This window comes from Pyrus communis, chromosome 17 (assembly GCF_041283825.1).
Source record: "Pyrus communis isolate YQ-2024b chromosome 17, ASM4128382v1, whole genome shotgun sequence".
In the NCBI taxonomy this organism is placed as follows: Eukaryota; Viridiplantae; Streptophyta; class Magnoliopsida; order Rosales; family Rosaceae; genus Pyrus; species Pyrus communis.
Window position 1 is genome coordinate 4,130,162 of NC_142581.1, and position 17,490 is coordinate 4,147,651.

Sequence of the window (17,490 nt, forward strand, 5' to 3'; positions counted from 1 at the left end):
ATTTTTATGTAATAATTGTTTTTATCAGCACTTTAAAATCTCATTGTGCACTCCTTATAAGTGTAAATTTTTTTTTTTCTAATTTGGAGTGTACAATGAGGTATTTGAAGTGCTAATAATAATACTCTAAAAACGATTTTTTTTTTCTTTCAATTCTAGTATATAATAATGCTATATATTCATGTGAAACTTTGAAGTTAGAGTTTTTGAAGCTTTTTTTTTCTTGTTAGGTTTTTTAAGATTGAAGTGATTTTAATTGATAAGTGAATGTTATGTTTGTAACTCTTTTTACTTATTATTTAATGATATTTATAAATTTACAATTAGTGACTCTTAAGTTTGTTTTGATTTAAGTTATTACTTTTTAGCATCAGTACATTGTGTTACTTTTTCTGAAAAAACTATCTTAAGAATGGGCAATTTTATAAATTTCACACAAGACTCCCAAAATCTTAGAGACGGCCCTAAATATGTTATGTAGTACTTTCAGACCTACAAGTATCTAGGCATCTAGCTAGGGTTTCCAAAACGCGCAGAAGGTAGATACGATCTTCATTTGGATGAACACATGCACCTTCAACGCCAGAAGATTACATATATAATATGTTGCCCCCATTTTTTTATGACACATACCGCCCCATTAATTTAGTTGTTTATATGTTTTCTTGAATAAATTTATCAAAAACCCGGAAAATTAGAAATTAAACCATTAGATTCACATAAAAATGCATTAAGAAAGGTAAATGACGTTTTACCGCAGTTGTGGAAAGTAATCATGTCTATGCACTCCCCACCGATTTACCTCTTCCTCTAACATAATTTAACCCATTAACGCTATCTTTTTGTAAAAAATAAAAAATCATTAAGAAAAATGGAAAAGGAAAATTTAGATGAGGGAGAAAGAACAAATATGTTCACTCAAGTTATAATGCATATTTATGCCACACATCGCAAGTTTTTGGTTAATTAAAATCGTGGTCTATATAGTAAAATTAAGGATGCATTTAATAACCATTTTGTTTCATGTTTTCACTTTTTAATTTTTCTTTTTAGATATGAGAAAGGCATATATATGGGGAAAATGGTGATGAAGAAGAGAGAAGGAAGAAAAAAAAGGAAGAAAAGATGAAAACAAAATCTTGAATATGCAAACAATTTAAAATAATTTTTCATTTTGTTTTTAGTTTTCATTTTGTGTAGCTTTCCTTGTATATTTCTTCTATATCTCTCCCGCCATCTTTTACTCACTCTTCTTCATCCTTTATTTCTCTCATGTATTTATTTTTCTCTTTATCACTAACACTAAAAATGAAAAAAAAACAAAAATGAAAAAAAAAACAAAAAACAAAATAACTATCAAACAAACCTTAAATATTTAAGTAAATATTGATGTGGTCCTGGAAACCTAATACTGATTTTTTATGGTTTAATGGTGCTGTCTTTATTTGATACGATTTTGAGGTTACAAGACGAAGAAAAGATACAAACCACACTAGCTATAAATGGTAGCATTATCTTGACTAACCACTACTGGGATTAAACTAATCAGTGACTCAAACCTAAACGTAATGAATTAATCCATACAAAAGAAGTCGCATCGATGATAATCTATAATTAAGCGTTGTCACAAGGGCACGTGCGTTCTTCAACATGGAGTACGGATATAATATGAGTCCTTTTTTTTTTTTTTTGACAAACGATATTATCTAAACTAAAGTAGAGGGGGTGGGTTTACTCTCACAATGGGCTAATAATAATGTGGTTCAAATTCGCACTTGTCAAGAATTGAACCTAATACCTCTCACTTATAAGTGAAAATGAATATCACTAGATCGTAGTACTATGTGGCTGAATATAATAAGAGTCCTTAAAAGCTCGTATTTGACTCATTAAACGAGCTAGGTGTGCGGAATATTATTAGCAATTAATTACTGGCTTATTATATTGAAACCCCACATATTGTTGAATACACCTCACATTTGCTTTTTTAATTAAAACTTATCTTAATACACCCCATTTACTTTCCCATAATACCCTTACACCCCCATACTCTCACCAATACATCCCACATTTTCTACATACACCCCACCCTCTTCAAATCTTAGGTGCAAATACATAAGGTCATTCAAAGGCACCTTCGGTGTAAAGCTGAAGCTGGTGTGATTCCGAAATTTTCTAAATTTTTCTATTGGAGTGATGCCAGCAATTGTTTGATTATTTGCATGTGTTTATTCCTTCATGTTTCTCTATCCCTTCCATGGAAAGAGGTGGAAGGCTGTGGGTATTCCGTACCAGTAGATGATGAGGATGATTTTCGCAGTAGTGGATGAGGAAGATAAAAATCCAAAACAAAAAAAATGGCAGCTAGAGAAATCTACAGCTTTACATAGAGTAGCAGCAATGGCACTGGGTAATGGGGATTAAATAAATATTGGGGTTGATGATAATGATTCCTCTTCTTTTCCTTTGATCGAATCATGGGAATGGATTTAGTTATTAAATCATTAAATTAGAGGAAGAGATTAGGTTGTTACGCTGATTTTAAAATCAAGGGATCTTTGTGATCTAATGTGGCTAAGGTTTATTAGGTGTATGATTCTCATTATCAATCATATTTTTTTAATAGATATCATTCATAACGCAACTATAGGATTGCCGATACCATTGGAATCACTAAATGAAATAAAAGTCTTACCTCATGTGAAGTTTCCAAAACATTGATTTCAAGTTTCATTCATCAAGAATAAATTTTTCAATCAATGTGTTTGTAGTTTCATTAATTCTACCATGGAGGGTGAGAGTGGTTTTGAGAGTTGAAGAAGATAAATGAACTCGGGATATACATGTGAAAAGTAATTTGGGGTGTATTTAGAATTTTTCTTAGAACCTTATGAGATCAAAATTGTCATTGCATATATAATAGGTATATAAGTTATCTAATATTAAAACGCCATGCAAAATTTCCTGGCTGCTTGAATGAATATGCCAAGGGTTCGAAATTAGTAGGAAAGTTGGCAGCCCTAATTTGAATTGAAGACGATTCGATTCGTCAATGCAAACAATAGCTGTCTCTCCTCTGTCTCCAACCTCGTCAATGGAAAAAATAGTTATTATTCAATTGCATTCCAATAGTAGACTATTTGAATTCGTCGATTCCGATTTAGTACGATTGATTTGATTTGTCGACTTCAAATCAGTTAGATTGGATTCTTTTACTCCGGTTCAATTTGATCAAAAGTTAACGATACTAATTATTTAATTAAATGGATTGACACGTGTCAAATATTAGAGAAAAAATATATGAGACACTAAAATGGGGACAACATAACCGCGGCCTATGAGATCTGAACTTTTGGACACTTTCTTTTCCTTTTAAAAAGTTAAAGTGGTAGTGGAATTACAATGAGCATAATTCCGTTATTACTAGATAATGGCGGAAAACTAACTCAATCGATGACTTCAATTGGAATTTTACAATCTTTAAGGGTTTAAATTTAGGAGTATCCAACACAAAATTTTAATAGATTCATACATACATACATATATATATATAATCATATTTTGAAAGGAGTTTATAAAATTAATGTGTATTCAATTACAATTTAATTTTGAAGAATTTTAAAAGGTAAGAATTTGAATGAAATTGGAGCGGTTTCATAGTGTATACCTAACCTCTCCAATTGAGATTTTGAAAAATACACTCAAAATTCAAATAACATATGTGAAAGTCCATTAAAACTCCATCAAAGTTCTTGCAATTTTAAAAATTCTTCAAAACCCCAATTAAATACGCCTAATTAAAACTTTCTTGCCAAAAAGTGAGAACTCTTCGAAGTCATCGATTACTCCAACCTTTTTAAACCAAAAGCACATCTTACCTAATTAAGTATCGAAATATTAACGCTTAAGCCATCACTACCTTTTAGTTTTTGCTTCTTCCTAATGCCAGAGATCGACCTTTTTTGGGATTATATTGCACGTCTCCTATCCCTCTTGCTGCTTTTAACCTTTTGGAATCTTTGGACCAAAAAGGGTTAGCTTTTAACCTCTTAACCTTTTAGCCTTTGAAGACGTTACGTGCTCAACTAAAGATGCATGTTGGGTGCCAGCAAAAATGCCAAGCTATCTATTTGTTCATGGCGCGTAATGGAAGCATTTCAACATTTTTCCCATGTAGAGACCTTCTAGTTTCATAGAGAAAATAATTACTACTCTTGTATATAAATTAAAAGAAAAATAAATGAAGAAAGATTTATAATTTACAACGGCCACACAGCAGACAACACACATTTGAATGAATTTTAATTTAACATTTTTTTCTTATTGACATGCAACGATATAAAATTTTATTAAGAACAGCACAATACAAGATGGTGGCAAATGAGTATATTTTATTCAGTGATTAATTTTTTTATTTGAAGAGTAGTTCACACAACTTGTAAACAAGGTGTCGTTAAAACCTTTACACAGCCACTACAGAATCCAATAGCTACATAGCTTTAAGTTTTAGACTTGGGAGATAAACTAGCTAGTTTTGCTTGCATGGGGAATGTTAGCTTTTCAGATTTAGATTATTAAATCTATTTATACATGAATTTCAGGGTGCACCTGGCTATCTAGCTAGCTACTTAATCATTTCGTCTAACTTGTGGAATCTTCATAGATAAAAGTGGTGATTGTGATAGTGATCAAACTTATAATTGAAATTTAGCAGGAAAGGGTGTGGAGGGTGCATGGCCACATGAAAAAATTGAAAGCATCACATGAGGATTTAGGCCTTGTTCATGCTTTTGAGAGCTAAAAACGTTTCCTAAAGAGTAAAAGTATTTCTATTTAAAGAATAGTTCGGCAAATTTTTAAAAAATGCTTTAGGTAAGAAGGAGAAGCACTTGAAGTGGTTTTTTGAAAAACACCTAAGAGGTGCTTTCTCTTATAAGTGTTGCCAAAGGAAAACACGGGAAGCACGTACTTGACCTATTTAATATAAAATGTTATATGCCTAAACTACCCTTATTTTTTTAATTCAAAGGTCCAAAATGTCTCTGGCTTTCACAACAAAACCTCAGAACTGCCTTAGACTCTCTTACTCTCCTCGGGACGGCGTCTGACCGCTCATAGATCTCGTACCGACCTCGCATGCATAAGTCGTGTGTAGAGGGATGGCGCATGGCATCTGTGAGCTCCTATGACGTCAAATTTTACTCACAGAGATAGGTTTCAAGCCAAGGGGCCTATACTATTATATTGTGATAATCAAGCAACATAGAGATAACCAATAATCCGATACAACATGATCGGAATAAATACATTGAGGTGGATTGACATTTCATCAAGGATAATTTGGATGTTAAGTTAGCGGATATTCCGTTTGTGAAGACAGAAGTGTAGATAGCAGACGTTCTAACACATGCAGTCTTTACTAGAGTGTTACGTGACTTGCTTAACAAGGTTGGCTAAGGAACTATTTGCGCACCAACTTGAGGGAGAGTGTTGACGTGAGTCAACTGAATGTTTTCAGTATGTAATTTACTAGGATTCCTTAATTGTCTTTTGTACTACAAGTTATGTGTAGCCTTGTATATATATACATATTGCCTCCGAGAGAAGAATATAACAATAAATTAAACCCTAAAATTTATCCCTTTGTATGAGTAAATTAGGAGCTTTGTGAAAGTCAACAAATTATGAGCTTTGTAAAAGTCAACAAAAGGGGATAATTTCCCAATAATTTAATTAATTGTGCACAAAATAAACAATTATATGTGCACAAAATAAACAATTATATGTGCACAAAATAAACAATTATATGTACACAAAATAAACAACTATACGTGCAGAGAATCACAAGGAGGGATTTTAAAAACAGGTAGTAGGGTAGGTTCCTATTCACATTCTTACTAGGAATTTCATGGAGGCTAGGACCCAAAATTGTGTGTCCACTAAACAAGGTGTGTATGAATAATATATGACAGTTCTATGTTAGAGGGTTTTGTTCAATGTGGCTAATGAAGTCAATGCACCATGCATATCTTATCCCCTAATTGTACGAGAGAGTGAGAACCTTCATCATATATATCGATCTCACAGAAACTTGGGGTGCAAGAAAACCACACAAAGCAACTCAATTATTTGAAAATTTTCTCTAATTTTTAGTTTATCTGTGAAGCAAAACAAGCCAACGCTATGCTTCTTCATCAAGTGTGTATTTTTGCCATTTTTTTAAGGGAAGAACGAGGGTTGAATTATTACAAGAGATACACATGATCGTTGCATAATGCAGGGACTTGGAATATAATTAGAATTATAAACCAAAAATAATAGCGTCACGTGCACTAAGAAGGGTGATATTTGGCGATAGGGAATATGTCAAGCACCAAACATCCAATCAGTTTGCCAGGTATTTGGGATCGAAAGTCGCCCACATCACGTGCGATGCCTGATGTGTCAAGTTTGAATGTATATACTTAAAAGTATAAAAGAAACAACTGATGCAGTTTTGACAATTTCAAGTGGCTAAAACTGCAAAATTCAAAGAAAAAGACCTCCTCATCCGTCTGCGTTTTATGAACTCCACATAATCTCCGAGAAAGATGCTTAGGGTTTCATGGACCCCGTGCACTCTAGTTAGAAGGAGCTTCTTACATATCACTAGAGTCTAGAGATATATTTTCATGTTTTTATAGCACTTATCACGTAATTTTATATTTGTATAGCATTCATCACGTGATTTAATCGCATAATGTGACAAATGTATATTACGGTTACATCTTAGTCCTTTTCCTAGTCAAACCATTGGAGCCCCAGCCCCATCTTGGTTTTTTCCTTGTGCATGGCCCCCCATATGTTGTTAGACGTACATCCTTGTTTTCATCATACGAATTCAGAAGTGCCATAACGACTTTTGTGGACCATGCAGCTACATCATGATTTCATGTCAGTCCCCTTGAAATCGAGTACAAACTTACAGTACACATATGGGCACTCGACAAATAATGGTCGAAGAGTCGACACCTCTAGCTAAAATGTTGAGTAAAAGAGAACATTATTGCATCACCAAGTCACGAGACAAGTTGTGGTTCTCAGTGGCTTTGTGCAACATTAGGCAGAGATACTAAGGAAAACATTGGCATAGTACAAGTTCGATGAAAATATCCAGGAGACAGCGACACTCGTACACCCTGCTGTTGCACAGTGCTTGCGAAATCATCATCCAAAGCATGTATGGGAAAAATCAATGTCACTCACGGGTAGAGAGACTACATCCCATGTAATATCTCCAGGCATCACTTGCGTGGAGGTTGTATATATCTTGGTAGTTGGTACATATTATTAGTTTTTCTATGGTATTATATTAAAATGGCAGGCATGTAAAGCCTTGGAGAAAAACTTGCACATATCTTGGGTTTTATGCAACATCTAAATATGTTTCTGCCCTCACGTGACTTTTTCGTCATCACGTGTAGAGAGATAGGTTTCTTTGTAGTAGACTTTACTGAGGAAAAAACGAATTTCGTTTAATCTTTCTCTATGTCTAAGTGTCATCGTGTAACTTTTCAAGTCGAATGCAAAACTCCGCTATGAACATTTTCCAAATGATAGGAAGAGAAATATAACTAGAATAAGAGTTGATTCTCAATGTTATCAACTATTTTTCTTTCAATAGAATTGATTTATTTATCGAAATTTTGCAAATTATTATTTATAATATTGTGCATGCTTAAGAAAATCTAGATCTAATTGACTCAAAAAAATGGCAGTGCGATAACCCAATCATGTCATTGAATAATGCAAAAAGATTTAATTCATCATGTTCTAGCCCATTAAGAGGCTATACCCAACCGCCTCTCCTTAGTGTAGATAATACCGTTTGTTTAGAAAAAAGTGAGACCACATCCAAATTAATCACGCACTATAAGAAAGTTCTCGTAGAAAGTATACAAACATTAGAAAGAGAACTACCACTAGGCTAAAAGCTAGTTCGATAGAATAAATATGGTGAGCAAGATAACAACACTCTTAGATGTTCCTTGCATCTATATGCATCTAATCCTCTTCAGCAACAACATAAAAATGTTCCAGAAAAATAAATGAAAACCACCATGTGAATTGAACGTCGATAGCAGAAGTTCCGTTTGTGAAGACAAAAGTGCAGATAGCAGATGTTCTAACACATGCAGTCTTTACTAGAGTGTTACATGACTTACTAGGATTCCTTATTTGTCTTTTGTACTACAAGTTATGTGTATATATATGCATATTGCCTCCGAGAGAAGAATACAACAATAAATTAAACCCTAAAATTTATCACCTTGTATAAGTAAATTAGGAGCTTTGTGAAAGTCAACAAAATTATGAGCTTTGTAAAAGTCAACAAAAGGGGATAATTTCCCAATAATTTAATTAATTGTGCACAAAATAAACAATTATATGTGCACAAATTAAACAATTATATGTGCACAGAATCACAAGGATGGATTTTAAAAACAGGTAGTAGGGTAGGTTCCTATTCACATTCTTATTAGGAATTTCATGGAGGCTAGGACCCAAAATTGTTTGTCCATTAAACAAGGCGTGTATGAATAATATATGATAGTTCCATGTTAGAGGGTTTTGTTCAATGTGGCTAATGAAGTCAATGCACCATGCATATCTTATCCCCTAATTGTACGAGAGAGTGAGAACCTTCATCATATATATCGATCTCGCAGAAACTTGGGGTGCAAGAAAACCACAAAACAACTCAATTATTTGAAATCTTTTTTCTAATTTTTAGTTTTTCTGTGAAGCAAAACAAGCCAACGCTATGCTTCTTCATCAAGTGTGTATTTTTGGGATATTTTTTTTTTTTAAGGGAAGAACGAGCGTGGAATTATTACAAAAGATACACATGATCGATGCATAATGCAGGGACTTGGAATATAATTAGAATTATAAACCAAAAATAATAGCGTCACGTGTACTAAGAAGAGTGATATTTGGCGATAGGGAATATGTCAAGCACCAAACATCCAATCAGTTTGCCAGGTATTTGGGATCGGAAGTCGCCCACATCACATGCCATGCCTGATGTATCAAGTTTGAATGTATATACTTAAAAGTATAAAAGAAACAACTGATGCAGTTTTGACAATTTCAAGTGGCTAATACTGCAAAATTCAAAGAGAAAGACCTCCTCATCCGTCTGCGTTTTATGAACTCCACATAATCTCCCAGAAAGATGCTTAGGGTTTCATGGACCCTGTGCACTCTAGTTAGAAGGAGCTTCTTACATATCGCTAGAGTCTAGAGATATATTTTCATGTTCTTATAGCAATTATCACGTAATTTTATATTGGTATAGCATTCATCACGTGACTTAATTGCATGATCTGACAAATGTATATTACGGTTACATCCAAGTCCCTTTCCTAGTCAAAACATTGGAGCCCCAGCCCCATCTTGGTTTTTTCCTTGTGCATGACCCCCCATATGTTGTTAGACGTACGTCCTTGTTTTCATCATACGAATTCAGAAGTGCCATAACGACTTTTGTGAACCATGCAGCTACATCATGAGTTCATGTCAGTCCCCTTGAAATCGAGTACAAACTTACAGTACACATATGGGCACTCGATAAATAATGGTCGAAGAGTCGACACCTCTAGCTAAAATGTTGAGTAAGAGAGAACATTATTGCATCACAAAGTCATGAGTGGTTGCACAAGTTGTGCTTCTCAGTGGGTTTGTCCAAAATTAGGCAGAGATACTAAGGAAAACATTGGCATAGTACAAGTTCGATGAAAATGTGCAGGAGACAGCGACACTCGTACACCCTTCTGTTGCACAGTGCATAAGAAATTATCATCCAAAGCATGTATGGGAAAAATCAATGTCACTCACGGGTAGAGAGACTACATCCTATTTAAGAGTATCCCTGGTGAGGGGCTGTATATGGAGCTGGAAAAGTGATGGATATAGTCCATTTTAAAGTTCTAAGGAATCTTTGAGGCTTTATAAAAGAATTTATCCCAATGAGACGCCATATGTTTCGGGTTTTATATAGGGCTATATATATTTATTTTTGTAGTAATTTGATTAAGCGATGATTTTTTTTTTTTTTTTTTTTGTGTTAGCTTTTCTTGAGTTGATTTTTGGACGTGTTATCTTAATTTATTTTTATGGACCTTTCAACCTAAAAAGTTCAAAATGTGACAAAGTCAGATTTAATCACTTATGAATTGTTCATTGGATTATATTCTTTTATCTCAATCTCATCTGTTGAAAGAAACAAGCGCCCACTTCGCCCTCTGAAATAATTTGATTTTTCACGTATAACACAACAATTTACCTAGCACCAATTGGTAAATTAGTATCATACAATTTTGAAAAAAAAATTTGAAAATTTCATCTGCAATTTCATCCACCAATGCCTATGAACATTAAATCAATTTGAAATTTAAATTCTTATGGAATTTAAAATAATCATTAATTAGCCAAATTGCAAGAAAATAAGTAAAAAAAAAGAATTAAAAAATAATAATAAAATGAGAGTATAAGTGTATTCGCAGAGGGAAAGTGGTAGAATTTTGCTCATATATGTTGCTACTTTTTTTGTGGGACCCACTGTTTTTTGGGGCTAGATGTAGCCCGATTTTATGCTACCCAAGAAAGGAAGTTGCTAGCCCCAGTGGTGGATCTAGCCCCATTTTCCTACTCATTGGGGATGAAATTTCTCACTAAGGCTTAAAATGTAGTAGCCTCATGGATGATAGAACCCCCATTGAGGATGCTCTAATATCTCCAGGCATCACTTGCGTGGAGGTTGTATATATCTTGGTAGTTGGTACATATTATTAGTTTTTCTATGGTATTATATTAAAATGGTAGGCATGTAAAGCCTTGGAGAAAAACTTGCACATATCTTTGGGTTTTATGCAACATCTAAATATGTTTCTGCCCTCACGTGACTTTTTCGTTCATCACATGTAGAGAGATAGGTCTCTTTGCAGTAGACTTTACTGAGGAAGAAACTAATTTCGTTTAATCTTTCTCTATGTCTAAGTGTCATCGTGTAACTTTTCAGGTGGAATGCAAAACTCCACTATGAACATTTTCCAAATGTTAGGAAGAGAAATATAACTAGAATAAGAGTTGATCCTCAATATTATCAACTATTTTTCTTTCAATATAATTGATTTATTTATCGAAATTTTGCAAATTATTATTTATAATATTGTGCATGCTTAAGAAAATCCAGATCTAATTGACGCAAAAAAATGGCAGTGCGATAACCCAATCATGTCATTCAATAAATTTAATTCATCATGTTCTAGCCCATTATGAGGTTATACCCAACCCCCTCTCCTTAGTGAAGATAATACCGTTTATTTAGAAAAAAGGGAGACCACGTCCAAATTAATCACGCACTGTAAGGAAGTTCTCGTAAAAAGTATACAAACATTAGAAAGAGAACTACCACTAGGCTAAAAGCTAGTTTGATAGAATAAATATGGTGAGCAAGATAACAACACTCTTAGATGTTCCTTGCATCTATATGCAACTAATCCTCTTCAGCAACAACTAAAAATGTTCCAGCAAAATGAATGAAAACCACCATGTGAATTGAATGTCGATATCTGATATCTGAAATGAAAACAATTTTCCAAAATGGAACTACCAGAAAGTAAATTTCCAGTATTTGTTCCAATAAACACTTCAATTACAGTTTCTTTACGAGGTCAAATTTCCAACCAGCTGCGGCTGTTCTGGCAAATCTCCAGCTCCACTTGTTTGGCAAAGGTTTGGAAGAATACTCCTTTCGAGGATGAGAGAGGAGTTCCACACAAATGATCACCATAGCAAAAATACAAGTAATGTGTTTTTCATACCTAACGCTTCACCGTAGAACTATAGGTTATGTTGGCGGTTTCCATAGTATACACCTTTCTAAGAACCTTGAGGTAGAACGGCCAAGATGCACTACTTTCATTAATAGGTCCTTGGCCAAATGGCTGTTGCTCTACAAATTCCTGTATATTTTCAGCCGCAGCCAACCGTTCCAGATAGACCCGAAGATCACCTCCAGGACCTGCCATACATTAGTCATTTTTACTTATCATTTGCCTCTAGCCCGTTGAAGAATTGACATTTGATACCATCCAAACGACCAAAACAATGCAACCCAAGTGCAAAGTAAATATTTCTGTCATCAAGGAATGGAACCAGGTTAGATGCATTATTTAACAAAAGGGTGTCCTCCTAATTTCAGTTCCTCTTCTCCGTAACATTGGCCATTGACTTTCTAACCGACAAGTTATGAAAATTCTTAGTAAGCAAAAAATGTGAAGTAATGTACAACTCCATCTCCTATATATTGGAGGTAGCTGGAAAGTCAATTTGTATAAACTTTTAACTTTATCTTTTTTAGTACAATTTTTGGAGAACTTGTTTTTGTGCAGATAACCAGAATCAAATGAACCAGACGATTCATACTAAAGAACAATTCCCATAAGTGTATCCCCTCTCAACGTTTCTCCAAATTTTATCATGTGTAAACTTGAAAAAAGAAAGATATAAATCATCGGGGTTAAGCGACAGAAGCAGAATGTGCATTTTACTGTGCATGTACATTTTCTGGAAATAAAGCAGTAAGGTACTAAGGAATATATTTTATTACCTAATGAAGTGTCGCTCCCTCGCTGGAACGTGAATGGATAAGGAAACACTGAAGTATGTGCCTATGAGACGAGAGTTCAATACAATCCAAAAATTTAGAACTACTTAACTAAGTATCTCAAAAGAAGAGAATAGATAAATTAAAATGGAGCTTACAGGATTAAGCAAGGCTTTGTAGGGAGAATCATCCAACAACACTGTGTTTGATTCGTTATATGCGCCCTTCTCCCACGGAAGACTAGGGTCTTGTTTTTCCCATATTCTCCTCAGCTCCTTAAACACCAAGGTCTTATGCTTATTTTCTAGAGTCCTGAACCCTGTTGCAGTACAGTGGGATAGATCCTGCAACGCCATCATACAATCCATCAACACGTCCAGAACTCGGATGCAAGGAAATCAATGTTCGAGCTATTTTATGGTTTCAGGAGCCCCAATTGGTAGGAAAAGGAATCTATCTAGTGATAATTAGCCGAGATAAAGGATTTCTTACTCGTCTGGACATAAAAATAAATAATCAATATACATAGTAAATATATGTAGACAAATTTGCATGACATACGAATCATGAAGATTATTTGATTTTCATTCATTGCAAGATCATCCCATACAGTAATTGAGGATAAGAGCAAGCAAGAAAGGTTGAATAGAGAATGTTATTGCAATTTCTACACACAAAAGCTAAATGATGCACAAAATGAACATGGATATAAGGCCTTACCCAACAAAACAGCAACTTGTGCTTCATATCACCCATCAGATAATCAATCACTTTTTCCACAATTCTCCTTCAACAAATTAATAGGTATTGCTGTCACTAATTATTCCTAAAACCAATGGATAACAACCGACATACTGCTAAAGTAAAGAGAGACAGAAACAAAAATAAAAGTAGTTCTTCAATTTAAAATAAAAAATAATTCAACATAAGCTAAATAAAAGAAAGAAATGATAGCAAACTATAGGTTACTTGGATCTTGAAGACCACACACCCACTTCGAAATGCTCAAAGCAGAACTTAAGAAAATCAAGATAGAAGGGCCTCTTGAAAACTGAACAAAGAGAGTAATGACGCAATTAAAGACGAAGAACAAATAAAGCATTTAGAGTTTATAAGGAAAGCAATAGTACAAAAAAGTTTCTCACTTGCTCGCCCTTGAATTCTTATGTCAGATGGAAGTCCCTTTGGAGGAGGAGAGACTATATCTGCAAGTAGTCCATTTATATCAAGAATAAGAAGCTTTTTCTCTGTATCGCAAACAGGTGTTCTTACAATTGAGAGATTTGAAATCCCAGATCTGTTGTCCTCTTCATTCATGGTTCTAACACCTCCTGATGAAATAACTACGACGTCATCACTTCTTTCATCAGATAGACTTAAGGTTGACAATCCATGCATATGATTAGCATCACTCTGACCATATTCCTGAGGCAGGTTCTCAGTTGGACCTGTATGTTGCAGTAAATTTGGCTTCTTCTTCCCATGTCTCCTTCTTGTTTTCACTTGATTCGACTGCACATGATTTTTTTTTGTTTCCATACCTGTCTCAATAATTTTAACAATGGAAGGCCGAGGTCCTGCATTCACTAAGAGAATAAATTGGACTTCACCCTTGGGCATTGTAAAGGAACTAGTACTCTTGATCATAAGCTATTATCTTCTTAGAATGACTGCTTTCTACTATCCGTCTAACAAGGTCAGTTTCCACACGTTTTACAGAACCCTCAATCATTCCCTTTCTCTACTTCCCTGCAAGTTGCGGGCAGTATGAAAACAATGAGCTTTCCAACAAGATGAGAAAAATGTAATCTTTCTCGATAATTATTTACACGCAAGTAAACTACTTTACGAGTCATTATATGCACCACATGATCCAAAGAAACTGTCAATGTGAATAATTAAGAAAAGAGAGAAGTTCATCTTGTAGCTTATTTAAATCATAATTCTTTCCTTGATTACTGGTGATTGATTGTAATTGTATTGCTCCATGTATCGGTGGTTGTATCTCTACTAATTTCCACTTCCTTTGCTTGTAGTCACACATAGACACAGGCGAACCGCCTTAAATTTTCTTCTCTCATGCTTGCATTACTGTTTTATTCACTATTTCAAGTTAGTATTTGGTTTGGTCCGATAAGTCATTACAAAAGTAAGGATTAACTCAAGTGTCGTTCAACTGAACTTGCGAAAGACACGAACTTCCGAAAGAAAAATTGAGAATACAATTGAAGTACAAGAAACGTTAATCATCTGAGGTTGCAATTTAATTGAAGAATTACATCCGCACAATGAGCTACATTAATATGTAAGCTATGCTGATCGAATTTTTAGAGAATTCAACAACAACAACCAAGCCTTATCCCACTAAGTGAGGTCGGCTGTATGAATCCTAGAACGCCAATGCGCTCCGTTTTGCACCATTTCTTCCATTAACTCCAAGCACTCCGTATTTTTTGAATAATCTAAAAAAATAATCTGCTTCTCTACAAGCTAACAAGAAACTCACCTAATACCCATTAGAATTGACAATTTTACTCCCATGTAACATATGAATAGTAAATGAACCCACCAAAAACTTTTTAGTTTTTGCAAGTTGGTATTTTGGCTACGTTATTTTCTGGGGAAACAAACCGATTTCATCCAAACATCCAACAAATGTCAAAACTTTGGAACAGAGCAAATCGAAGTGCTAAAGGTAGTACCTAATACATAAATATATTATATGGATTCATGATGCATATATAAATTCTTGGATTTGAGAGATTGAGAGAGAGAGAGAGAAAGATTTGACCTTTGGTATCCAGCGTCGCCGCGAAAGAAGCTGACCTCTGAGTTCAGCGAGAGAAAGGGAGGGAGGGGAGGAGGGGGAGGGGCAGATATTTTGAAGATTTCAAAGACAACTAATGACCACGTTTCAGCAATCAATTAAGACCAACCCACAACCTCAAATGTTAGGTCTTAGCCCCCGACCATTAGGCCCATTTTCTGCTATCCATGTAAGATCCAGGCCCATGACTCGATCATTGGGTTATATATTGGCAAACCGTTTTGGGGCTTGTATGATTGACGGTCTTCCATTTATTTGCAGTTCCTGATTGTTGATGCATGTAGATGAATAATTGTATTTTTTAACAAAATATGAATAGTATACAACTTTTGCCTTTTATTGGCTTGTAAAATCCTCAACATTATCGAGAGTTGTTACGACTACTTTTTGCGTGCATTGGGTGATTCTCAATCTGTATATGCATGTTGACTCTATAATGGGATCAACAACTAAGAATCAATCATGCGTGACTAATTCTAGCATTCTCTTAAGAAATGCCCACTCCTACATTGATGTAAGCTCCCACAATCACGGATCGATTATACTAGAAAATTCCTACACATCATCTATATAACATCATGAACACTTATGGTAGTTAAACATGAGATTGGCTTCAGCATTCACCTTACACGATCACATCTTTACCTTCATATTTTTCAATGACTTGCTATTGTTCTACGCCTATGTCCTGGAAATTCTCTCAAAGTACAAATCCACTGCTATCCCACTTCTTGAGATGCCCCCACGAACTATGATGATTGATGCCTCAAGATCAAACTGTACGACGCCAACTTTACTTCAGGCGACTTGTCGATCCAAGAAACCTTGGACCACAAGTCAACCATATGCCAATAATGTTTGAAAAATATAGGCACAAAAGGCAAAGATTTCGATTTCATTGAACAAATCTGCTAAGTTTAGAAATGCTCTTTACTTCAAATGATCAGCTCGCATTCATGTGCTCAGATCTCTTAAAGTCTGAGTTGTGGCCAATTGGGTCTTTGCCACATGTAGCTTTGCACGAAGGTTATTAGGATCATGTGCATATCATGCATGCCATGATTATCTATTCACAAGCTTTTCTATTAGATAATTCTTGAGCCTGCTCTGCCTGCATCTGCATACCCATCCGCTGACTGAAGCTATAGGTAGTAGCTTCCATCTAACATATGCTTTGCTATGATGCCTATGTGCATTTTTTTCTCTAGTTGCAGAATCCCCAGTGGAATCGAAAGCATAAGTGGTCCTAAATTTATATGAGTTGTGGACATATTTACCCATTAATTCTCAGATTTCCATATGATAGAGAGAAAGCATATACACATATGCATATGAACGGCATTGGAGTAAGTTTTGAGTATTAGACGGGGTTGGTAAATGACTCAGTTCTGGATCGTGTGTCAGGAGAGATTTTCCCTTGTAACCAATTCATAGTTTTAGTGGTCTCACTTGGCATAAATGTTTGTCATGTGTTCAGAGCATGATCGACTTGTTCAATAAGAACTTGTCACGTGGTTAATCAATGACAAGATTCACAATAATGTATCTCTCCTCAACTAGCGACAAATGAATCCAATTATTTCTAACTCTAGTCCAACATTTGAGTTCAGTAGTGTTATTAATGGATCAAACACCAACCAAGATATATATTAGAATGAGATTTCTTTATAGGAAGTAGTTTTGTTCATAAACAGTTTTGCTATAAGTGTTTCTACTAGAAACACATTGAAGTTTTACTAAAAACCCAAGTTCTTTTAGAAAAGCACTTACGAATTGTTTCTCCAAAAAACGCTTTTGTAACCTATAAACACTTTCAAGTTTTCTATCAGACGTATTTGCTAAAAGCACTTTGGGTTGGTCGAATGCAATTCAGTTTTAACATAAACAGTCTCAAACATGTCCAAGCGATGCAATATACCGATCAAACTTACCCATCATCTCATTTTCTCTTCGCAAAACATTGTCTCTCATATAAGAAATCACAGTACTTTGCCCACTCTCTTTTTCCACT

The 17,490-nt window shown here is 34.8% G+C and overlaps 1 protein-coding gene across 2 annotated transcripts; it reads right to left on the reverse strand.

The window, feature by feature from the left end:
• Window positions 1-11,579: 11,579 nt before the first annotated feature.
• On the reverse strand, window positions 11,580-15,571 carry LOC137708734 (putative FCP1 homology domain-containing protein C1271.03c). 2 transcript variants are annotated; one of them, XM_068447880.2, is made up of 7 exons: window positions 15,444-15,571; window positions 13,798-14,401; window positions 13,622-13,703; window positions 13,373-13,439; window positions 12,811-12,996; window positions 12,656-12,716; window positions 11,580-12,067 (listed from the first exon to the last, which is right to left on the reverse strand). In XM_068447880.2, the coding sequence occupies exons 2-7, from the start codon at window positions 14,297-14,299 to the stop codon at window positions 11,868-11,870; spliced, it is 1,098 nt and encodes a 365-aa protein (XP_068303981.1). In that variant the 5' UTR covers window positions 14,300-14,401; window positions 15,444-15,571; the 3' UTR covers window positions 11,580-11,867. The 2 variants fall into 2 exon arrangements, with proteins under 2 accessions (XP_068303981.1, XP_088546058.1); XM_088689932.1 differs by having other exon boundaries at window positions 11,580-12,181.
• Between the last annotated feature and the right edge of the window lie 1,919 nt (window positions 15,572-17,490).